Raw genomic sequence first — 23,783 nt, 5'->3', positions numbered from 1 at the left:
GTAATAGCATCTGAGGCTTGCAAATACAATGATGAACTAATTCCCGATTTCCTTGCAGCTATAGAGTTAGTTTTTAGTGAAAACTAAATAAGATTTAAATTAAAAGCGATAAGCGAGCATTCCAATGTTTTTTTGAATAGAACCTTTATGGAGCTTCTTAATACACCAACGAGACTTTGTATGAAATATTTATTTCTGTCTTCAGATGTCCCAACCACGATGCGCCCGAGATTGTTCCCTGCAAATTAATATTTAAAAAAATTGCAAATGTTTCACTTATGGACCCTCTGACAACTTGAAAAAACATGATTTCATATCAAATCTCTCTTGGAATATCAAGAAGCATCGTAGCTGTGAGTCACCAATGAAAATAGAAATGAAGGGTTGTTCAACACCACATCTGGGTTCTTTCGCTTCGCGCTAGCAAAAGACCAGGAATCCGGTAAGGAGGGTATCCGGGTGAAGTAATAAGATCAGCTGCAGCTGCGTGCTGAGGTGAAGAAGCTGGTTGTTCCCCCTGGAGGATGGTCAGGTTCGGAATCCTTTCGGGTCATTCTCGGGTTGAATTGAAATGGTCCTCGCGCACACTCAAGTCTATTGATCGCGGTACGATCGTGCCAGTCACAGAGTCAGGATACCGCGACGTGGAAAATACCAAGTGCGCTGGGCATCAAAACGAATTTTGGATAAGCGTTCTTCTTCTGAAAAACGGCCAACATGGTCGGAAGAGTTTTGGAGGATGGCCCGTTGATACGGCCGGTAGATTCTGGTGAGTCCCCAAATCTATGGGAGCTTTTAGGCACCGTCGAGAGATCCTTGCGTAGACTCGTTTTCGAAATTGGGAGGTGACCATCAACGTCGTACACCTACATACCTATGTATACCGTATGCACGGCCTCGGAGACATCGATCCTCTCAAATCTAGTCATTCCGCAAAAATATTTCTCAACGATTCATGCAACCACATAAACTCAGCTCCAAATGACGCGTTCGTTGAATCCGCTTCGGCACCCGGTTATTTTGTCGGATTATTGTCAACGGTCCTCTATGATCTTCTGTCATATCAGTGACAACAATGGTACGTCTAGTATTTGTTGTCAAGCTAGCTCACGCACATCGCCTCTGTCGTGATGCAAATCTGTTTTTCACAAGGTTTAATTATTGGTGATACCCACGGCGCGAAAAACGGACTTAACATTATATTTTCATACATCATACCTCACAACACTATGGACAATGGTGTGGAATTGAAACGTAGTCTTGCATTTGCTTACTGGTTGATCATTGCTACTGTTGTCATGGTGATACTACGAAGTCTCAACTCAATTCTCATCATAAGGATGTACATTTCCTCCTCCTTGAAATGCATTTGCCTTTTCTTGCCTCGTGTGAAGTTTAAAATTATTGCATTTTTCAGTTTCCACTGCAACTCTTGTGGGGCTATGCATCGGTGCAGTGATCCTCGTCTGCATGGCTGTTGCAACATGGTGGCTATGTCGTCGACGTAGAGGTCACACTAAGCTTGGACCTGATAAATCTTTGGCGTTCCGGCCACCGCACCGTAAGCCTACAGCTGTGAAGAGTCCAGGAAGCACAAGTCATTATCTTAAGAAGAGTCCTAGCCCAACCGGACCAGCCAAGAGTCCACCAGGTTCTGGTGGTAATACACCTAGTCCCACTGGGTCACAGCCTTCTCAGCAAACAAACAATCAATCATCACAGGCCCGTTCTCCTCAAGGTGCTAGTACTCCTGCACAGACACCACCTGGAGAAATCACCCTTACTATTGAAAATGAGCGAGACAAAGCTGAGTTGGAAAATAACGAGAAGGCTGATAATGGAAATGTAAATCAGGATAGTAACAAGGATTGCCTAGGTCAATTGGAGTTTAGGTTGCGATATCGTAGTGAACAAAATGCGCTGGTTGTCACCGTTGTAAAGTGTAAGGAGCTTCCAGCTAGAGGGACCAATTCCACCAGCGATCCTTATGTCAAGCTGCAACTTCTCCCTGATAAACAGCAAAGAGTGAAGACCAGGGTTCTCCGAAACACCAAAGACCCCATCTATAACGAAGATTTTACCTTCTATGGAATATCTCAAAGTGAACTTCAGGTACGTCATGAGATCATTAATCAGACCTCTTAAAGGTGATTCCTCTTGAATGTGATTCCTCTTGATTTTCTTTTGATTTACCTCTTGACAATGATTTTTTTTTTAGAAAATGACACTCCACTTTGTAGTACTCAGCTTCGACAGGTACTCACGAGATGATATGATCGGTGAGGTAGTCTGTTCATTATCTTCTGTTACGGGGCTAGAGCAAAACGAAAACCACCAATTGACACTTTGTCGTGAGATTTGTCCGCGGAGTTTAAAGGTAACAGTTGCAAATCTTTGCATTAAGATGAATATTTGGCAAAACATTCTCTCCAAACGTTGAAGTAAATATTTTTGTTTCCAGATCCAATCGCAAGGAAGAGGTGAGCTCCTCGTCTCACTCTGCTGGCAACCAGGTGCCAGTCGCCTGACTGTGGTTGTCCTTAAGGCTCGCAACCTGCCTAAAATGGATGTGACAGGGTTGGCGGATCCATATGTCAAGATGTATCTTCTATACAATTCGCAACGTATCGCTAAAAAGAAGACACACATAAAGAAGCGCACTCTTTCCCCAGTCTTCAATGAGTCCTTTGTCTTTGAAATACCCAACGGCGGTGATGGTCTTGCCAATGTTTGCCTGCAATTTTTATTGTTAGATTGGGATCGTGTGACCAAAAATGAGGTATCATATTTGATATTCCATTCACAAGTGCTCTAATGAATGAAATCAATCATTTTTCCAAAAACATATTTACAGACAATCATTTGGCTTCGTTTTGTTACAGGTAATTGGTCGACTTGAGTTAGGAAGCCCTAAAAGCCAAGGATCAGCTCTGAGTCATTGGAATGACATACGCAGTTCTCCACGACGACAAATTGCTGATTGGCACAAACTGAGAGAGTAACCTGTTACCTCGATTCTGATCCCTTATTCCTTAATTTCGAATCTCCCTATTTTTCCGACCACCTGTTCCTCAACCCTACCCGTTAGCTCTCCCTCTCTATAAAAATCTATAAAGCGTCGGTTTTTTCAATTACTTACTTATTGTAATTAGGCTTGCAGTGAATGTTTCGTGAAAGAGCAGTTAGCAACTACTGTTAATACTAGTAAATAAAAGCCAAAAAGGCAGATATAGATCAACACATCCTGTGTCAATGAGAAGTTGGATCAGAGATACAAGATATGTCCGTATCATGATGAAAGTGCACATGAATTGTTAGTGGGCAAGATATTGAATTATGTATTCAATAAGCAATTAGTGTGGCAATCTACAATCAAAATTGATGGATCCAAATTTCATACAAATAGCGTTGCAATAGACGACGAGAGCTCTTTCAAAAACATCATTATAGATGTTTGTTAACAAGGTGTGCGAACGATCTAGATGTTTTATTTACTAAGGAAGAAATCCTTTCGTATCCAGGCTGGCTTAAGGTTATTGCTTTTGCACAGATTACTAGCCTGTATCATGCGCCCAAAGATTTTTTAAATTTGAAGAGAAGATATTCAGTCCCTGCATACACGTAATTTGTATTGTGTGTGTATAATGTGTCACAAACTGACATCCCAAATACCAGCAGATAAGACCAAAAATAAGTATGATCTATGAATGCTTACAGCACAGCAGAACTGGACTGTCAGCATCAATGAAGTCAAGTTTATCGCTCAGTCCTGTACTTCCTAAGCTAAGCATATTGCCTGTTTTCTAGTTCTGTTGACATGAATTTTTTATGACATGCATCTATATTCCAATTGATATTAAATTAATCGAAGAATGGTGAAGGGTTCATTGTGAAGTGCATTGGGTGTAATCGAGAAGCAATAAGAATTAATTAACTACCATGTTTTTGAAAGATGTCACAACTAGTTGATTATGAGTATTGGAAAAGCGATCCTACCTATTACACTGGTGAAGTACAGAATTGAATGATGCGGATTTTGTTAATATTATTTATTACTTATTATGACCAAGACACCAAACTTGAAATATTGAGTATAACATTTTAGATCTCGGCTAGCAGTAAGTCGTTGACTGTCGGGTATTCTCAAACGAAATTTCGTGGAACAAGAGTACTCATCTATTACGAGAACTCAAGCTCAAGCAATTCCAATTTGTGACAATGATAGAATGTTCCATGAAGTCTAGATAATGAAGACTCGTCCGATATTTTAGCAAAAGGCTTTTGAGTTCTATAATCTGTTGTTGTATATATATACATGTAATATCAAAATATAAAAACAGTCAGTCAACTCCATGATTTATCAATGACTACTTGGGAGTGATGCAATTCCTTTGAATTGATACCCACAAATCAGATGATGTATTTTTGTTTGCCATTATACAAAATACTACGCACTCACCTCCCTCCCTTGCGTGATATTTATAATACCTTAGTTCAATTTGAGAATATCGGCAAGAATATGAGCCTTGGCTTTACTAAAGTGAATGTATTTATTCTTATACTTAAATTCATGATTTAGTTATAAAAATAATTACCAATAAACGATAACTGATAATTATAATTCAAGTAGTGTAGAGATTATCAATTGGAATAATTGATCTTTGCAACATTGCATAAAGACTCAATTAAACCACAGGCCCACAAAAAAAAAGTTTTAGAATCAGGAGTTAATGAGCTGATTCTGGAGAAGATCCATAAAAACTGATAAAAATCATAATCTAGTAATCTTTTCTGTATGATGATAATATCCTTATAATTTTCATCGTTTTCTGACCCTTTTGTCTCCAAATGACCAATGCAGTGGATTTCTGCTGGATCAATCATTCTACACATCCCGTTAAGGGGTAGTTGTCATCACAGTCCAACCACTTCGTGGTAGCAGGTTTTTACCTGTAGTTGTACCAAGCTTGTCGAAAGATAAAAAATGTATTTTATCTTTGTGTGCCCTAGATGAGATACAGTAGGATGTAAGTTGACATGTTTGCAAATTACTGTTGTGTTTAAGAGAGAGGCAAACAAATACCGCATGATAATATCATACAGAAGAGATTTCTGAATCACGATTCTCATCAGTTTTAATAGATTTTCTCGAGAATTTCCCCCTCATCAACCCCTGATTCTGTCTTCAGATTGGTGTTCAGCGGAAAAATATACGTGGAAAAAATATCGAGGGACACCCCAAGGAAACCCAGCTCGCACAACTTTTTTTTTCTGTGGGCCTGTGTTCTTATTAGTTCACAACTCAATGATAAACCTTCAATCAAGAAAGTCAAAATATTTCTTTAACTTACATTATACGGCAAAATAATAGTGATTACTACTGACAATTAGACTTACAACTAGTGATAGTGCTCTTGATTATGTTTCTACGAAATCTGGCATCAACTGAAATTTATCCAGACATCGGGATCACACGCAGCAAAAAACCTGTGAGTGGAATCCTTTGATCTTCCGAGATATCAAGTATAGTGAGACAAAACGAATTAGCTGTAATACGTAATATTGCCGTGGTTTAGTGTTTTAAATGTGTCACTAGTAAATCGTGGAGAGAGAGTGTCCTTACGATTGAAACTGAGAGTTCTCATTACTTCTGGTATGTCTAGGCACTGCTAGGTACTAAATCATGGCAAATACTTTGGTGAGGAATGTCAAGCGATGTGTTGTGTCGACAGATTTTAAGGCTGTGCCGTGAATAAATCATTTAAACACTCGCCCAAATAATATACCTTGTGATCCTTCCCAGAATAGTGTGTCAGAAGCAGACTGATTTTAACACATCACCTGGATCATACATTTTTTTAGATTTTAAATAATACGCTTGATTTCAAAGTTGAACCAATAGAAATTTAATTGCTCAAACGAATTCACACGTCGACCACGTATAGAATGACAGTACAATTGACATAAGCATATCGAAGTATGCGTTCGGAATAACTTTTATAGAATTATTAAAATCAGATAAACGAATTATTTAATTGAATTTTCACACTTGGGTTAAAGGCAGAAGGAACAAATTTCAGCTAAAATACAATGGATAATTAGTTCACGTATAAAAATATTTTATTCAAACGCTTATCAAATATATATATCTTGTGTATATTGATACAATGAATAAGGTAATAGAAAAGCGTACTTATGGAAACGCATACGACATTGCAATACAATGTAAACAATAATTAGCCAAATAGCTCTGATTCAACATTCATCGGTATTATAGCTTAGTTAGGAAAAATTCACAACAGAGATGATCAAACGTAACAACACTTAAAATAACATTACAAACGTTATATGTAATTTAGGTACATATCTTATATTATATGGTATACAAAGTCGTATGTATGTAAAGTCGATTCTTTGAAATATCAAAGCTTATTATTCGTCGACAAAAAATATCATAAATATATTCATTCAAGCTACGAAATAATTGGAATTTTGCAAAATGAGCAACACCCAAGTAGCAAAATATTCGTTCAGTGACTATACCCGCATGGCATATCATGTACATTAATTTCACAATGTTAGATAGATATCAGGTAGATATTTTGGTTAGAAGATATATTTAAACAAGTGACTATTATTCTTTTATCAGTGACAACTCAAGTAACTTCGTTGTAATCATGAAATTAGTCATCCTGTTTTCATTCATTTGTAATCCAGAATTTTTTATGAGTGACAGCGTAAACTGGGTGTTCAACTAAACATGTGATATCAAATTTCACTTTTCAAAGTACAAGTGCAAGGTACATCAATATTGGTAAGGCCAGGTTATCCACTTGATCCGTCCATGCTTCAACAAGTGATACTCCAACAACAGCGATCGTGGCACGTAGCAACAGCCAAATACCGCTAAGGAATCCTGAAACAATTCAATCAAGATGAGGCAAATATAGTAGTGGGTAATGGAATGTATCTGAACTTTACCTAAATGTTTGGCAGTACACTGTTACATGGGTAAGTATTTACACTCCTTACCAAGATATGTGAGGCCATATATGACAATGAGCTGACTGCAAATACAGGCAATTGTTCCTTCAATGGATTTTGGTGATCCTGTCCATTTATGGGTGCCAAATTTACTACCAACAATGCTGGCAGCTGTGTCACCTACACCGATAGTCAATATACCACTGAGTAGAGATAAAAAAGTCAGATTGTTGGCTGGTAACCATAGTGGAAAGGATAACCCAGCTAGCAGATACAACGGAGTCAGAGAAACGAACAAATCCTTTTCATCACCAAACACAGAAAAACCCTGCTGTAGAACTTCACCAAGCGGTGGCAGGTTTAAAATTCTCATGAGCTAGAGTATGTAAGAGAGAAAAGTTGATCATGCATTTTATTAGTTGGGTTGGTGATTCAAGTCAATGTAGCGGTAACTGTTTGAAAGTGAAGTGCACCCCACTTCTAGCCATAAAAAGTCGAAAAATTAACTTTTATCAGTTTTTTTTTAAATCATTAATTTTCACGGTGGATTGATTCAAGAAAATACTAGAATTTAAAAAATTAGATATCTTAAATAGTTTGTGCAATTTTTAAATGCCGAAAAATCGTATTTCTCATGTTTTTGATAGAAATTTTCATGCTCTCATTTTGTAAGAGTTTGAAGATATTTGTTACCTCAAAATCCTTAAAAACGGAGTAATTCAAAACAAAAAAATTAGTAATATAAAAATTCTCGAATTTTCGAGCAGGGTCTACACTATTTTTGGCCATTAAAAATCGAAAAATTAACATTTTTTGATTTTGTTCTTTAAACTGTCCATCTTTACGGCGAATTGATTGAAAAAAAATATTAAAATGTTGAAAACTGGATGGTTGACTTAACTAAGGAGTGACCAAGGGCGAACTACTTATGGGTCTTTGCCATGTCTATAGGTCTTTGCTACCCGACCACCACCCAATTGTAATTTTCGATAATTTTTTTAGGTTCGGGTTTAGGTCTTCCCCACCCTGAAATTACTAACGAAGCACTCAGAAATGACCCTGTATGACAGAAAAAATGAAAATATGCATTTTTCGTAGTAGTTTTTTTCCTCATCAATCCGTCGTAAAGATGAACAATTTGAAAAAAAAGGTAAATGTTAATTTTTCGATTTTGTATAATCGAAAATAGGGTGGATCCCACTTCCAAATAATTACCAAAGTAGCTTTTTACGTACCTCTAGCATCAAAAATAGAGCCATAACTAATCCAGTAGCCAAATAAAGTAACATTGGTTCACTGATCAGGCCAGGAATGTATACCATTACAGCCAACAAGTGAAATGATTTTCTGACCGAAGTGGAAGCTTTTGATTTGCTTACTATCTGATAGGCTACCACACCTATTCCCAGCTCTAAGCATAACATCCAATACAGGACCATAAAGACCTGAAAAGTAGTTGAATTAAAAGAAATATGTTTCTGGTCTTTAGGAGTAAAACTACATAATTTAAGATAATGGTCTTAAAAATTTTTAATTCTTTTTTAGGCTCGAAGCACATAAATTATTGGAAGTGAAAATTGCTACAGAATGCACCAGGGCATCACATTAGAAGATGCTTTGCCATATTAGTGATTTCACATGCAGTTGTTGACGCATTCTTCCCAGCTTCAGCAATGGTATAACATTTATAGTAATTTCTCACCCTGCCAATATTGTCAAATACAAAACCCAGTACCCATAATAAGGGACTTTGGTCAAGTAATACGTGTAAAATTGGAACGGCCCCAAACAACAAAACACCAAATGTTGTTAGGTAAAACCACATCGGTGTGCGTATTTGTGGAAATGCAGCACAAAGCAGCCCAATTGTTGCAACGAACAAAATAGCTACCTGCAATGTGGACAACAATTATTGTTGCACTACTGTTGTTTTCATTCAAATGGTCTGCAATAACGATCAGTATCATATGCCGTACATACTTGGAGTATGACGGTGGCAATGTCATCATTGTGAATAGGAGGCAGGTGATATCTCAAAGGAAGATTCACAGCTGCGGAAAGTAAAAAAACAATAGCTGTTTGTGCTACTGCTGATGCTTCTCCAAACGTAAAACAGCCAGGAAAATACGAAATTGTCTGTAGGACACCCCATGTGCCTATAGTTCCCACAGCTAGTCCCCAGGTAACGCTTACTAGTAATCCTGTTCTTAATTAATCAAAAGAGCAAACTTTAGTCGTCAAACATGGAAATAGATACAATAGAAATTTTCTACTCAAAAATTCTCCTGCTGATTTTAGCTATGTATGTATGCTATAACACTTAAAAGTTATGTCAATTGCATTTTTCAATTATTTTGGTTCATCGTTTTTGAACCAGAAAACTTGTTGCAAAGATTTAAATGAATGACACAGACACATTGTTGTTCAGGAAGCAACAATAAATTTGTTAAGAATAGTCCTGAGACTTGAAGTTTTTGGGTAAATTAACACAAACTTTATAATCACTTGTAATTTCATTAAAAAATGAGCATATACCTTTGTTTCCAAAGAGTAAAAACAATACAGAGGTCAACATTGCTGGGAGGAAGTATAAAACTTCAAAGTCTTTGATAGCAGTTGTTTTCACAGATAAACGAATACAAAGGCACAGGCAGCTCATCATAAGACCTATTCCAGCTATTCCTGTAAGTAAGCAAATTTCGGAATAGCTACTGTCTTTTCTCAGGAGCGTAATTGCTACGCTCAGCCCTACTAATGGTGCTAGCCATAATCCCAGCCCAGCATTCTTTCTGCAAAAAAAATGTAAGTCATATTTGATTTTCAATTTTCCTCCACAGTCATTCATAGAAGGATGGACGTAATGCCTGTTATAAGATAAAACATGTCACTATGTGTTTGCAACAAGATACCTTCATTGAGCATCTATGGGTTCATAAAAACTACAACTCTATTATTCAAACATATCAACAATTTGATTTTTAAAAATCACTACAGCAGCAAGAATTACTATTTTTATTCTCATGATAAAAATAACAAATCATGTTTTTGTAGATGGTTGAAGCACAATAATATTTTCAGTTTCACATGAAGATGTTCTAAAGATGTTAAGTTTAAAGACAAATGGATCCTCGAACTTGATATTTGTAAATTTAAAACTTGAGCGAACATAATATTTAATTTGATATGGATATGCAAATTTGAAAATCTTCTATTATTAGTTCGAAAGTGAACAAAGGACGTTTTTAGCACTTTTTACTTATCAATTGCAAGTTGCTATGATGATTTGTTATTGATATTCTAAGTTCACAAAACCAGTATGCTATCATATTACTTGGAATAACCGTAACATGTGTTTCACAAAATGGTAAAATGTCAAAAATTTTGTGATATGACAAGGTAACATAAGGTACGTAAAATCAAATTCTGTTTATCACAACAAGAGGACCAGAATGAGGCAAGTCGATGGAATTTAGGTTAAGCCACGATAGCATTTGTCAAGTTAGAATGAACGAACGAACAAGTCACATACCTGTGTTGTATGGCATTATCAGTTAAACTTCGGAATAGCTTGTCGTCGAAACGTTTATAACTTCGAATTAAAGTTTCCATTTTACGATCAGAGAAGATACTTTCAGTTCAAATACTCGTCACACCCTTCTCATGATTAATAACGGATAGCATGTTGAAATGAGTTTGAAGTATGTAAGCGTGTTTTTGCTCCCACTCGGGAAGCTATCCGAACCAAAACGAACTTGACCGAACTGCATTCGACCGACACGAATCCTTGCTCGAATCGCTGTTTGTTCGAACCGCCGATTCATCGAATGCAGTTCGGTACTTCGGCACGGTCCCGCCATGGGAATCTTCCACTGATCTCTATGGATCAGAGAAATCTTCCCCCATTTCGCACGGTTTAACCCCCCTCTTCCTACAAAAATTGGCAATTTGTGTGCATTGGCAGCACTGATCACTATACAGATCAGTGATTGGCAGCCTCTGGTAGTAGCGTTGGTAGTAGCTGTTGTAACGCTTGTGTAGTTTTTTAACGTATGATCTTTACAATGTAAGCTCATAACTTTCTTGGCATTTTGTGCTGGGATGTTCATAACGTCGTGATTATTCAAAAGTGGGCTGATACTCAGGTGCGTAACAATAATAACAGTTGAAACTGAATTAAAAGTAGGTGGACTTTCGCCGAATCTTGCAATACTTGAAGTCGCCAGTTTGCAACCATTTTTTTTGATTTATAACCTCAACATCTGTCCTAATTCTACGTACCATTTTCAATTTCTTCATTCAATGTAAAGAGGTTTGATATCAAGTAATGAAAAACATGCTGGGGTTAAATTTTTGTACAAATTATTCAATGCGTGAACGAAGCTTTTGTGCTTGACACATATTCGCATTTTTCATTACCTGATTGTCATAGTAAATTCGATGTATTTCTGCTTTTTTGCTCAGTTGCGTTTCACATCTGATAACACAATTTTATATAATTCTGATATTAAGCCTCGACCTATTTGATAATAATTCAAAGTTCCTTTTGTGATCAATTATCCACAATGACTTGCTCACGTAAAAAATATGATTTGTTATCAATGGTGTACTTTGGGCAACAAGCTGATTGTCTGAAAAAAACATCGAGTATTATGAGATCTCACGTACATGTTAGAATTTTATTCTATTCTTTAACTAATCTGGTGTAATGGTTCAACATGATCTTGTTCTTCTTTTAGCTCAATAACAAACTTGATATGTGAAGTAAATTTCAAAATTCTAATGGCAGTTAGTGGATTCATGAGGCACCGTGCTATCTCCGCTAGTAGCGATGATGAGATAGAAGGGTTAAATGAAAAATTGCTGAAATCACTTTCAAAATTCAAGTTTCCACCACCTCCTAACGTCAATTCTGTTCACACAACTCAATCACTGTCTGGTACAAACTCTGACAATGACACGGATGCGCTGTCAGAACGAGGAGGCTCTATCACTCCGCCTTTGGCCAGACATTTTGGATTTGAGCACTCCTACCTCCAACACGGTAGTCCTGTTAACCCTCAAACACTACCGAGGTATTTACCACCAATTGGCGTATTCTGGGACATCGAGAATTGCCAGGTTCGTTCATTGACGCTAAATTCACTCAATAGTTCTTGCTTTGGAATTGAACTAATTTTTGTATGAAATATACTGAAGCCACAAAGTTATTTATTTGGATCATAGGTTCCAAAAGGCAGATCTGCTGTTGTCGTTACACAAGTCATCAGAGATACATTCTTCAATGGTTATAGGGAAGCAGAATTTATAGTAGTATGTGATGTTAAAAAAGAAAATAATCAGGTGGTGCAGGAGCTCAATGATGCCCAGGTAAAAATTTTAAGATCGTTGAATTGGTAAATAATGATTAGTTTCTCATTGAATTACAGGTAAATTTAATACATGTTGCATCAACATGCAAGAATGCTGCTGACGAAAAACTTCGGCAATCCATCAGGAGATTTGCTGATATTCATGGTAGTCCTGCAGCCATCATACTTATATCTGGCGACATTAATTTTGCTGTTGATTTAAGTGACCTGCGGCACAGAAAAAAAATACACGTCATACTTTTGCATAAGGCAAATACATCTGAGGCTCTAATATTATGTGCCAATGAGCACTATGATTTTATCGAGCTTATGGAACCCTTACCTACTAGAACAGCATCAAAGGTAATTTAGGATCCCTGTGAGCTTCTAGCATTGAACACATATTTTCTTCTTTCCGCAACATTTGCCTGTGCTTTTTTATTTCAACACTTTGCTACAGTTCTCATGAAACCTCTGCTATTGTTGATAATGCATTCCATTTTCATTATCATTTTCCGCAACTAATCTTTGCGTTTGGTGAAATTCTGTGTATTTTTTCATTGAAGAAAATAAACATGTATCAGAAAAGTTACCTCTATTTGTATTCTATTCATCTGTTCAAATTACTAAGCCAGTTTTGTTTGCCGTGTTACGTCTTCATCTTTTGCTATACTTTTCCTTTCCATTGTGATGTCTTATTACACTATCGTTTTCATTAATTTTACACATAGGTATGCAGTTTTTATCAGGCACTGCCTCATTTTGGGAGTCTAATTTAATATAATTCACTAAGTACTTTATAACATACGACATGTTTATCCCGAGTCCTTGTGTTTGTCTTGTAACCCAGTCAACTTTTCAGCTTCCTGAGACCTATGATCTTCTAGTCAATAATCTACCTAAAGAAAAGGATGTGGTAGCTATCAAGCGTCGTTTGAAGCAATTGTCCGACAACTGTGGTGGAAAAGTTATGAAAATCCAATCAAATGTTGCTACTGTACGGTTCAATTCAGCCGATTCTTCTATCAGGTAAAAATAATTAACTGATATTTTGATTTTGACTTCCCTGGCTTCTACAGGCATACAAGTATTTGACACCCAGTGATGCTAATTTACGAAGTTTGAATATTTCACTGTACTCCCACACATGTTAAAATGGTGACTACAAAATAACTCAGTTTCATATCTTTATACTTTTATTATTTCATGCTGCGAGTAATCAATTCGATAAGCAAGAAATATTATTGGATGTTGAGAGTTTTCCGCTCAATTCATAAAATTATATTCGGACGCTGATTTATGTATACAGTGATTTGAAACCAGTGGTATGCCACCATCATGAAACTTGGGGTATTTTAATTTTTCGAGATTAATTGTAGTAGGGGAAACGAAAGGACATAAATATGAGTCCTATTAGATGGGAGGCAGCAATGTAGCAACCACTTAGTTAGAATACAGTTCACGAGTGAAAATTTCAAAAATTTAACTGTACATGTGATAATGTATTTATAATGTGTTTGTGATTTATTGAATAGTTTAGGAATATTTTATTTATTACCGATTGTAAATTTTATTTGTTAATACTTGTTTGTAAATTCGTCTTTGTGTGACCCCATAACTGGGTAGCTGCTTGTACACAACTCGGGTAAGTCACTTCACCTGGAAAATTTTTCAAAACAAAATGAAGGTCAGGCAGTGATTTCGACTGTTAAAATAACTGATGTAAATTTCTACGAGGTAATATTAAACCGGCGGATATTATTTCAAAATTGAATTGTCAAAATCATCTATTGTTATTGAACAAGGCCATTGACCCCTCCGTAGAGGACAGTTCAGTCCTTTTAACTTTCAAAAATAACGTTCGTTTCTTCTTATACTTTTTTCTCCAATATAGAGCACAGAAACGTATGGATGGTGAAGACGTATTCGGCTCAAAAATTCTGGTCAGATTCTCTGAGGAGCGTGAGGACCACACAACTAAATCGCAAGGTCAGTAATAGCTATGCAATATCTACTCATCAACTAGCTTGTTAATTGTACCTCTATCCTTTAATATTATCTGCTCTGAATTTATATGTGAAAAAAAAGTGCCAGATTACCATCACAAATCAATCTTTGTCCAGGTGCTTTGAATTTTTTTTCTATTGATTAATAAATCAGTTGAGTATAATTCTCCTTTCTCCAGTTCCACTCTTTTTTCAATTTCGTTGTACATACACGGATTATTGGGACCTATGTATGGAGATATTTTGTTTTCTTTAGAATTTGTTGACTCCTAAGTGATCTATGATCTGATTGTTATTTCATATCTAATAACGATTTTTTCAGCGATTGGCATTAGTCAAGAGGATACGAGTGAATCAGAATCACTGATTGGAACTCCAGGAAAAATGTATACTGCCGGTAGCACACTTGGAGGTGCTCGCAGTCTTCCTGTTACTCCGCATTATCATTCATCGTCACCTGTGATCGGAGGTTATTCACCATGGGGTGGAATGCATTGTTCCTCAATTAATATTCCTCCAGGGTATAAACGTCATACAATTCAATTTTATAGACCAATTTCTTTCCAGTACATCAATTCTTCAACTGTAGTATAAAATGATGTTTTTCCGAGATTGAGCTCTCGATTCGCAGATCGATTGTAAAAGTCTCTGTTGAGTCGGGCAATGAATGTTAGAAGCTTTGATCTTATCTGATTCATGAAGTCAATGATTTGTTGAAATATCAATATGTAGAATTGAGAAACTATATTTGTGTTTGTTATACCGTTATTTCAGATTAGTTCAGCAGGCGCCTGTGTTTCGTAGAAATTTTCAAAGCAATGGAGATGGTGGTTTTAATCGATCTCTAAGTGAACTACCACGTTCCCAGTCTCCATTTGTTTGGCAACAAATCCCTAACTCTCAGCGGCTTGGACATCACTTAGACGAACAGTATAAAGTGAGTATCACGTTAGATTTTCTAGTTTTCACATTGTCGTAGTTTAGTTAGTTAAAAATACGAATAATTCTCTGAAAATCAAAATTTTAGGCCGAGGAACTGAAGATTCTAGGAAAACGTACTTCGATCTCGCAGGCTCGAGATTCAAGTACATCAGCCAATGGTGAATCAGTTGCGCGTACTCCTGATGGATATAGACGTATTAGAGGTACACACAGCTATTCATATCCACCTGAATGGAAATCTGGCCGCCAAACATTTCATCCACCTACTTCAAGCTACAATGGAAATGGTATGTATTGGTTTGGAGACAATTTCTTTATCTTATTTAGTCTGATGATTTAAGAAATGAGACTATGAACAATTTTTTAAACAAAATCAATGTCGTTGACCTTTCGTTCTCAGGATATTTACAGTCCAACTGCTCAAAACGGCGCAGCCCGTCGCCAATGATTACAACATATCCTCGAGAACTTGGTTATTGGAATGGGCAGGTAATCGTCATTGGTTATTGTAATTAGTACAAAGTTATATTATTTTCAAACTTATGGTTCCTGTGACACACCACCCACAGGGAGGACAGCCAAGAAATGGCAGAACTCCGTCTCCCTATGATGGTTCTATGATGCTATCTGGAAACCAACATGAACAATCGCGTATGTCTCCTTATCTTCAAGCCGATCCAGAAAGTGAAGAAGTTGAAGTTAGTTACTTTAATTTATCGAATCTCGACAATAGATGAATAGTTATCAACTGATATTCACTGTTTCCATGTCATGTGTTCCAGAATTTTTTTAATCCAATAAACAATCGAAATCTGAACGCGTCAAACGGGGCCTATACTCCCATTGAACTTCAAGTCACTAATCTCGATCAAAACATTGAACCTAAGGAAATGAAACGCATTTTATCCTCTGTCTTCATGGAGCATGTAATGGTGAGTAAGGTTCATTGAAGCAATGAAGTTATTTGAGAGTAATAAAATAAGTATAATATAATGATTTGTCATAATAACTGGAATATCGATAGCTATTCTTATTACAGAGTAGTAAATCTATTTTTTTAATTCATTTTTCATGTATCGGTTTTTAGGTCTTGCACGTGTCTGTTTTTATGCAATCAGATGGCAACTTAGCAGCAAGTGTGAAAGTTCCATCACTACAAGATGCACAGTATGCTATTTCTCAACTTCATCGTCGTAAAATTGGTTTCAAAAGGATATTGATTTCATACGCTCATAGCGGTGGGCCTAATCCTCAGCTGGTACGATCGCAGATAGTAATGTTGCTGCAAGAAGTTCCTGGGCACAAATTACCTCTCTTTAAATTTCGCGAGATGTATGAAAGTCGATTTGTAATATCAATCAGTGTTTCCGAATTATACAAAATGAAAGACGTGTGTATAGTGACTGAAGACTCTGGAGGAAGGATGGTTTCCCTTAACCCTGATCACAGAAATACACCATCACCATGTTTCAGCAGTTCAGCACCGGTAAGTCCAACTCAATTACAATTATTATTTATGTATATTATTATATATTTTATGCACAGCCATGATGACATACAGAGGCCGAGTCTGAGTTACAGTGGTGGCAATTGAGCTTTGGTTCTTGCCATTATTTTGTAGCATTGATCATTTCGGGAAGCGGATTTATTATCCTGACCTATACATATGAATAGGAACATTGCATCTTCCATTTTGTCTGGTTATAAATACTACTTATTTTCATTATAGGAAGGAGGACAAATAGAGCTGCCATATTGTACTATGCATATCAAAAAGCCATGGTCGGATAGGGGGTGGGCAGAACAAGAGATGCTTTCACTGCCAAATGTTAAAATAACACTAAAAATACTTAGTGTTCGCATACATCAGCTGTTGAAAACGCACAACGGAACCCTACCTTTACTCAGGTATAACAGATGATTGGAATACTGCACACTCGGTCATCAAATAACCAATAAACTTCACTGACAATTGACTCAGTGTGGTTGAGGGGCTGTGGTACTGTGCAATGCAGAAGTTGGTGGCACGGGATCTCCTTGCAAACATAATTAATGGTTATTTTAAACGCTTGGAAAAAAAATCCCATGATACAAACGTTAGCATTGCACTACAGCTAGAGTACACCATTTGTGAATGGTACTTCATTATTTATGTACATTTTTATGACTATGTAGAGCCAATTTTTTTAATTTTTTCAAGTCTTCCAACCTGTTACGAGGCTGAGTTTGCTGAGAAACTTGAGGTAGATGGAGAGGGAGTTCCTCTTGAGCATTTGGTGTCCTGCTTGAATTCTGTCGAACTGAAACAGGGTCCTGGAAGTGTCAAGTATCTTGCTTGGGTCGGTGCAAATAGCAATGATGATAGCCGTGAAGGTGAGTTTTAAATCACTTACCTATACAGAGTTAGAGAACTATATTAACTATATCTTTCCTCCTACAGCTTTCAGAAAAAGCCTACCTAATGATTTAAATGTTGTTTGTTTTTTTGTTCCTCAGACAACAAATGCGTGAGTCCACCATTGGCGAATCAACTTGCCTTGTTCAGTCGGGAATTGGTTGATTTGCTGAAAACCGCCCCTCACTGTCAGTTGCCGTTTAATCGTTTCATACCAGCCTATCATCATCATTTTGGGAGGCAATGCCGAGTTGCAGATTATGGTTTTACCAAATTGATCGATCTTTTGGAAGCTCTAACGCATACTGTTCAGGTATATTATTTTTCATTCAAATGAGTCAATAAGTTTGTATTGAAATTAGCAGTGTCTGAAAATATATTACCGAATGAATATCAATGTATTACCACCGATTCTTCAGGTAATGGGAGATGGAAATAAAAGAGTTGTGACTCTATCCCATCGAGCCCAAGTCCGTAGGTTTACATCAGATCTACTCCGAGTTCTTAAAGCTCAAGCGAGTAAACAAGTCGTGCTTTCTGAATTTCCCTGCGTCTACTCTAGAGTGATAGGTGTGTAAATATTTTTAAAATACCTTTTTAATAATGACAAATTGGAAGAACATTGATGTATGTATATCTATATCTGTTGCAGCCAAGCCCTGGGATGTCATTGATTATGGAGTTTGTGCAATCGAGGATATCCTTGGCGAAGTTTCCGAAAATACGGTTGTTGTAACTAATTATAATACCAATGATAAAATAATCGCCATTCCAAAAAGAGAACAAACTGCAGAGGAGATAGAAAGAACTAAACAATTTGCTACAGAGGTAAGTGTTTTTATGCGGCATAATTTCGATAATTAGTTCACTGTATTATAAATTCAATTATAGCTAAAACTCTGGAAATTATTTTATTGAATAGGTGGTGGAGCTTTTAAGTCATGCGCCACAGTGTAGGATGTTATTTAATAAATTTGTTCCGTCTTACCATCATCACTTTGGGCATCAGTGTCGTGTGTCTGATTACGGTTTCACGAAATTGATTGAATTGTTTGAAGCAATTCCCGAAATAGTAAATATCGAAGAATCTACTGGCTGTGAAAGACGTATTTCTCTCACCGAGCGAGAAGGTCTTAGAGTACTCAGCGAACAAATAGCCAAGCTAGTAAGCAGAACACGAGGCAATCTGGCAGTGGCAGATTTAGCTCAATCATTTTTACGTCAATTTGGTTATGCTCTACGCCCAGAAGTATTTGGTTGTCATACAGTCTTACAGCTTGTAGACAAACTTGACGGGACTATTAAGGTTTGTCTGATTTAGATTGAGTAGAACAGTCATTAAAAATAATTCGCCTACTAGGTTGTTCGTGAAAAAATGATGTGACTTAAATAAACCGTTATTATTTCATTAGGTATTGCAAACACCCACCGGATCAATTTTGACTTCTGTAGATAAATCGCGATTGCAGACTTTAGCTTTGCAATGTCGCAGGGTATTAATGGATCAGCCACAGTTCCGTCTTTCAGTTCAAGAATTTCAGTGTTTGTTTACTCAATATTACTCATCAATGTGCGATCTAGGAGAGCTCCAAAAGGATCTATCAGATGTCGTGCGGGTAATTATCATTGATTACATAATTTGAGTAATATTGATCACCGCTGTTACTTAATCTTTGCATTTTTACTTAATTCCAGATTTCAACTATTGGTGAAAAGCAGCTGATCGAATTAACACCGCTACAGTCATTTGCTTGCAATCTTCATCGAGTATTGATGAATTACGGAGGCGTTCTTAATTTATCTCGATTTGAAAATGCCTATATCAAAATTGTGGGTTCAGCATGTCAGGCTGCACAATATGGTTTCTCTACGCTTACTGCATTAATACAGGCTCTTCCTTGTACTGTAACTCTTAAGGAAACCCGGCACAGAAAAAAAACAATTTATTTAAACAAAAAACTAGCCGGTGCGTATCTGAGTGAATTTATTGCCAGCCATTTAGTTAGCTACAGTATACGACTTCATCTCATGTTTCCTAACAGCTGTCGGTATACCAGTTCCCTTGGATCATAAATCAACTTCGCCACGTAGAAACACAGAGTCCAGCAATGATTCCTTTGACAGCGATACCTCTACAAGATTAGATGTATCAAATGCATCGCTACAATCCGAAGAACGTAGTAGAAAATGGGAATCGACATCAGTCAGCCATCAGCACGATTGGTCTCATAAAGAAGTTAATTCATGGCCTGAAAAAAATGAAACCCGATGGCCAGCTATACCAGAATTGCCAGTAGAACAATCTGACACTTGGCCAAATATGGAACATAATAGGGATAGATTTTTGAAGAACCTTGTTCGTAAGTCTCCTGGAAATCAAGATTCATCGCTTCCGCCAGATTCTCCTACCGATGTAAGTTAGAACAAAATATCATCATTATTAACTACTCCGTTTCATGTGACTATTAATAGGATGACATATGGGATTTCGATTTTTTATATTCTAGGGAAAAGATTACGGTAATCAAAGATTTTGGAATTCTGCTGTATGGGCGAGCCCACTTAATTATAGATATCCTCAGGGTGAACAAACCACGAATGTTGTTGTGAGTAGATCTGGGCTCAATATTATATTTTGTGATTAAATACTTAATTTTATAATCTGTTGAAATTTTCAATAGGTGCCCGCTATCACCCTGCCACAATTAAATCAAATGGTGATGGATAATAGCGCCTCAAATTTGTTATCTCCAACTAAAAATCTTCTGCCGGCATCAGCTAATCCTCTGAATCCACGCACTTCTCCGTATTTCTCCAATCATAATCAAGTTGTTGCACCGCATCCTTCAGAACTACCATTTCCCTCTTTGTCTCTGACTCCTAAAAAAAGCGCATTAGCAGAAGTCATTGAATTTCATACAAATCCTGACTCACAAAAAAATGTTGACGGAAGTGCAGAAGCCCACAGACCTCGAACATGTGAAGCAGACACCTCAGGAACTATTGGTACCGGACGAAGTACCCCTGGTAAACAACAATGTAAAGACTTGTTTTTGTTTCAACTTAGCACGTTGCAGTTTCGAGCTTCACAAATTCGTTACCAAGTACTTTGTATGATTTCAGCAGTATCCGGAAAACGTCGTCTGGCCGCACAATTTAATCAACCTATTAATTCGTGAAAATAACCATGCGAAAACTGAAAAATGTGTCTTCTTCTGTAACTACTATTGTCTCGGAATTTTGGACGTTAGTTGTGAAGTAAACTAAAGGATTATCCATTGAATGCTTTGTCGAGATTGGGGACGAGGTATGAAACTGTACTTATTACGATATTTATAGCCTCGTTTGCGAGAATTTGTCACTAATCAGAGTCTTACACTTACATTTTCAAACCGCTAATGAATGTTGGTGATGAAAATAAAATAAAGTAAGGGTATAAATATCATAATCAATGTATCATCGTTGATCAAAAGTAAAAAAATAATAATTGGTAATACAACCTTCCATACTCCGAACTATCGAAGAATATACGACCAAAATCCAATTACAAAATAGCCAACACCGGTCCAACGCAATTATTACGAAATATTTATTGTAACTGTGATAAAAAAAAAGATAAAACATGGTAGGCCTGTAAATTCAACTATGCAAATGTGAGTTTTTATTGCTGGAGCCAATTTTTCATGCTTTTTTGAAGTTCAATATTGGAGCGTGAATCACAAATGTACACACATCAATTTTTTCATTGCTCAGACCTTATTTTAATTTACCCCTAATTTTATATTAGGGACGATTTTTTTTTTTTTTTGAATGAATTTAAAAGAAACATGAATAATTTTACGATCTACTGATGCAAGGTTGAAATGTACATGTACATTACTATTGATTACTTCGAATCATCACAACTTGAAGTATTCCTTGCTGGTAAATTTGAGTGTGTGTATAATTTGTATTTCATATCATCAATGAGTCAGTAAAAAATTGTTTATTGAAAGTACAGCATTAAGCTGCTTGAATGTTGAATCAAACAGCAAAGTACAAATAACTTGTATTGAAGATATTTTTTTACAAAAATAATATTTTATAATCATGGAAATTTCGTTTTCTCATTGTCATAAAAAAAATTCAAATTCAGTTTCGAACGAACGATTCAAATTCTAAGAATTTGTCAACTTGTATAAGTTTTACAATCTAGTCTTGTCTCCAAAACAATTTTTTTTTCATTCACAAGCGCATGTAAATTGGCCCAAGCATATTGGAATCATTATTGGAATTGCAGAGAAAGTCGGGGAAAAGTTTTGTTGAAATATTGATTCGATTTTGTCAGGTCTTAGAAATACGGAACACTTACCTTATGTACGTATCTTGAATACTAGCTACGTATTTCATCAGTCTTCAACAAACAAACTAACACTATATACTTGCGCAATTATTGGCCATCTATACTCGTCACATTATAACACAGAAATACTTTTATTCGAATATTTGTAACCATTATACTCTGGACCATTAGCAATCCAACTTCGATTATATTATTGCAAAATCGCTAAACGGGATTAATTTTCATATGCATATTCAAAAAGATAATCGAATACAAATATGATAACGTTCAAACCAACCACGCTAGAAAAATTATTGAAAAAAAATTAACTCGTATGATATTGTTTAGTACGATTTATTGCCTAGAACGAAGAGATAAAACGCATTTCTATTCAGGGAAACATTAATAGTGTATAGTAGAATATTATTTTATTTAAGGCCCCACAGATCCATGAGATTATTATTATTATTAATATTATTGTTATTAATATTATTACCGCTATTATTACTACTGAATGAGAAATTCACGATAAACATCACAAATGATAGAAAAAAAGAATTTCACCCAATCAGTTTTGGTGCAATAATCAACATCCCTAATTCTTCGAATTGTACTAATACTATTGTTCCTGTAATCGAATACGTAATTTTTATTGAGAAGAAGACAAAAAAGAAAAATAATAATATAGTATCGAGGCAATCAAATTGAAATCGTTTTGTATCAAAATGTTATTGCGGGTAAGGGGTCAAGAGCGAAATGATACGGCTTGATGTACAGAAATAGAGTCTGCATAATTGTATAATTCAATGTGATTATTATTATTATTATCATTGTTGTTATTATTATTCGTATTAGTATCATTATTATTGTCATTATTATTACCACACTATCTAAATTTATGCCTTCTCATTTTATACTAGGCGCCTGAAAATGATTTTTCTAGTAATTTAGTTATTGCATACAAGGAAAACTTTACTATGGCAGAAAGCAAACTGTTTCAATGAACCAGGGTAGCGAATCTGTAGCGCATGATATAACATCGATTTTATACATTATGAAATATACACAAATCAATTTTTGAAATTATTTACACTTCATTGAGCAACAAGAAAAAAAAACGAGGCAATTCCGTTGCGCAGTTTTTGTCAAGAATCAACAGATTTTAAAAGAAAAGAAGAATTCTGTTAATTTATCATTATTGGATATTCAATTTGATATGTATACGAAATACACTATTTTCAAGCACCATGCCGAGAAGGAGAGAATTCGAAAGATTCTGATGGAAATTTAGATGCACCGTATTTGGTATCTGAGCATGGAGTTTAAGATCGTGTGAAATATGAAAATGTTTTTAATTGTATTAATGAATGGTTAGAGCACGATTTTAAACTAGTCGAGTCGTAAAAAGCGATTTGAATCGAAAAGGCTTCCTTCTCGTTTACTTGTTGAAAGCAACATATTTTTTTTCTGTACAATGATTTTATTGTGATAACGAGGAGAGAAAATTTATTATGTGTAATATAAATAGCGATAGCATCCTCCCTATACGTATTTAATAATTTAATTTGATGATGAATGTGTACAATAGATGTAGATGTTTTTTTATATACTGTACAATGAAGTGGTAACAGTGAATTGAAGAATAAACTTGCTGTGAAAACTATTTGCTTCTATGCAGAACATGAATAAAGCTATTCGAAACTCACCCAATCCGGCCGGCCCGAATGAAACTGGCAAGCATTATTGTTCCCGCGGTCATGCGGGCACGCACTAATTAAGAAATTAGT

General features: G+C 36.1%; 3 protein-coding genes across 7 annotated transcripts; 2 read left to right on the top strand and 1 right to left on the bottom strand.

Moving 5' to 3' along the window:
- Window positions 1-161: 161 nt before the first annotated feature.
- LOC105686006 (synaptotagmin-4) lies at window positions 162-5,778 on the top strand. 2 transcript variants are annotated; one of them, XM_012400529.3, is made up of 5 exons: window positions 162-769; window positions 1,418-2,112; window positions 2,219-2,377; window positions 2,462-2,779; window positions 2,883-5,778. In XM_012400529.3, the coding sequence occupies exons 1-5, from the start codon at window positions 718-720 to the stop codon at window positions 3,000-3,002; spliced, it is 1,344 nt and encodes a 447-aa protein (XP_012255952.2). In that variant the 5' UTR covers window positions 162-717; the 3' UTR covers window positions 3,003-5,778. The 2 variants fall into 2 exon arrangements, with proteins under 2 accessions (XP_012255952.2, XP_012255954.3); XM_012400531.3 differs by lacking the exon at window positions 162-769 and adding an exon at window positions 844-1,078.
- A 320-nt stretch (window positions 5,779-6,098) lies between these two features.
- On the bottom strand, window positions 6,099-10,730 carry LOC105686005 (dolichol kinase). Its single transcript, XM_012400528.3, has 7 exons — window positions 10,514-10,730; window positions 9,520-9,773; window positions 8,965-9,185; window positions 8,687-8,875; window positions 8,220-8,429; window positions 7,033-7,360; window positions 6,099-6,916 (listed from the first exon to the last, which is right to left on the bottom strand). Exons 1-7 carry the CDS (start codon window positions 10,591-10,593, stop codon window positions 6,783-6,785), a joined length of 1,416 nt encoding a protein of 471 aa, XP_012255951.2. The 5' UTR covers window positions 10,594-10,730; the 3' UTR covers window positions 6,099-6,782.
- A 170-nt stretch (window positions 10,731-10,900) lies between these two features.
- LOC105686069 (meiosis regulator and mRNA stability factor 1) lies at window positions 10,901-23,659 on the top strand. Of its 4 annotated transcripts, none has more exons than XM_048653712.1 (25): window positions 10,901-11,126; window positions 11,721-12,102; window positions 12,208-12,351; window positions 12,411-12,695; window positions 13,195-13,361; window positions 14,227-14,321; window positions 14,661-14,859; window positions 15,113-15,275; window positions 15,366-15,567; window positions 15,681-15,769; window positions 15,850-15,978; window positions 16,063-16,212; window positions 16,368-16,766; window positions 17,010-17,188; window positions 17,481-17,653; window positions 17,777-17,988; window positions 18,095-18,245; window positions 18,328-18,503; window positions 18,598-18,981; window positions 19,088-19,291; window positions 19,371-19,641; window positions 19,718-20,088; window positions 20,183-20,281; window positions 20,357-20,702; window positions 20,799-23,659. In XM_048653712.1, the coding sequence occupies exons 2-25, from the start codon at window positions 11,764-11,766 to the stop codon at window positions 20,852-20,854; spliced, it is 4,983 nt and encodes a 1,660-aa protein (XP_048509669.1). In that variant the 5' UTR covers window positions 10,901-11,126; window positions 11,721-11,763; the 3' UTR covers window positions 20,855-23,659. The 4 variants fall into 4 exon arrangements, with proteins under 4 accessions (XP_048509669.1, XP_012256062.2, XP_012256061.2 ...); XM_012400639.3 differs by having other exon boundaries at window positions 20,357-20,714; window positions 20,802-23,659; XM_012400638.3 differs by having other exon boundaries at window positions 20,357-20,714.
- Window positions 23,660-23,783: the final 124 nt, after the last annotated feature.

Source organism: Athalia rosae, chromosome 1 (genome assembly GCF_917208135.1).
Source record: "Athalia rosae chromosome 1, iyAthRosa1.1, whole genome shotgun sequence".
In the NCBI taxonomy this organism is placed as follows: Eukaryota; Metazoa; Arthropoda; class Insecta; order Hymenoptera; family Athaliidae; genus Athalia; species Athalia rosae.
This window is presented reverse-complemented; position numbering and strand designations above follow the sequence as displayed.

Excerpts from the sequence above, each read along its gene's own strand:
- LOC105686006 (XM_012400531.3), top strand. The coding sequence starts at position 982 with ATGACGCGTTCGTTGAATCCGCTTCGGCACCCGGTTATTTTGTCGGAT. Across the intron at positions 2,113-2,218 it reads TATCTCAAAGTGAACTTCAG|AAAATGACACTCCACTTTGT; the intron begins GTACGTCATGAG and ends TTTTTTTTTTAG. Across the intron at positions 2,378-2,461 it reads TTTGTCCGCGGAGTTTAAAG|ATCCAATCGCAAGGAAGAGG; the intron begins GTAACAGTTGCA and ends TTTTGTTTCCAG.
- LOC105686069 (XM_012400638.3), top strand. The coding sequence starts at position 11,764 with ATGGCAGTTAGTGGATTCATGAGGCACCGTGCTATCTCCGCTAGTAGC. Across the intron at positions 14,322-14,660 it reads CCACACAACTAAATCGCAAG|CGATTGGCATTAGTCAAGAG; the intron begins GTCAGTAATAGC and ends CGATTTTTTCAG. Across the intron at positions 19,292-19,370 it reads ATCTATCAGATGTCGTGCGG|ATTTCAACTATTGGTGAAAA; the intron begins GTAATTATCATT and ends ACTTAATTCCAG.
- LOC105686005 (XM_012400528.3), bottom strand. The coding sequence starts at position 10,593 with ATGGAAACTTTAATTCGAAGTTATAAACGTTTCGACGACAAGCTATTC. Across the intron at positions 7,361-8,219 it reads CTCTATTTTTGATGCTAGAG|CTCATGAGAATTTTAAACCT; the intron begins GTACGTAAAAAG and ends TACATACTCTAG. Across the intron at positions 6,917-7,032 it reads ATATGGCCTCACATATCTTG|GATTCCTTAGCGGTATTTGG; the intron begins GTAAGGAGTGTA and ends GAATTGTTTCAG.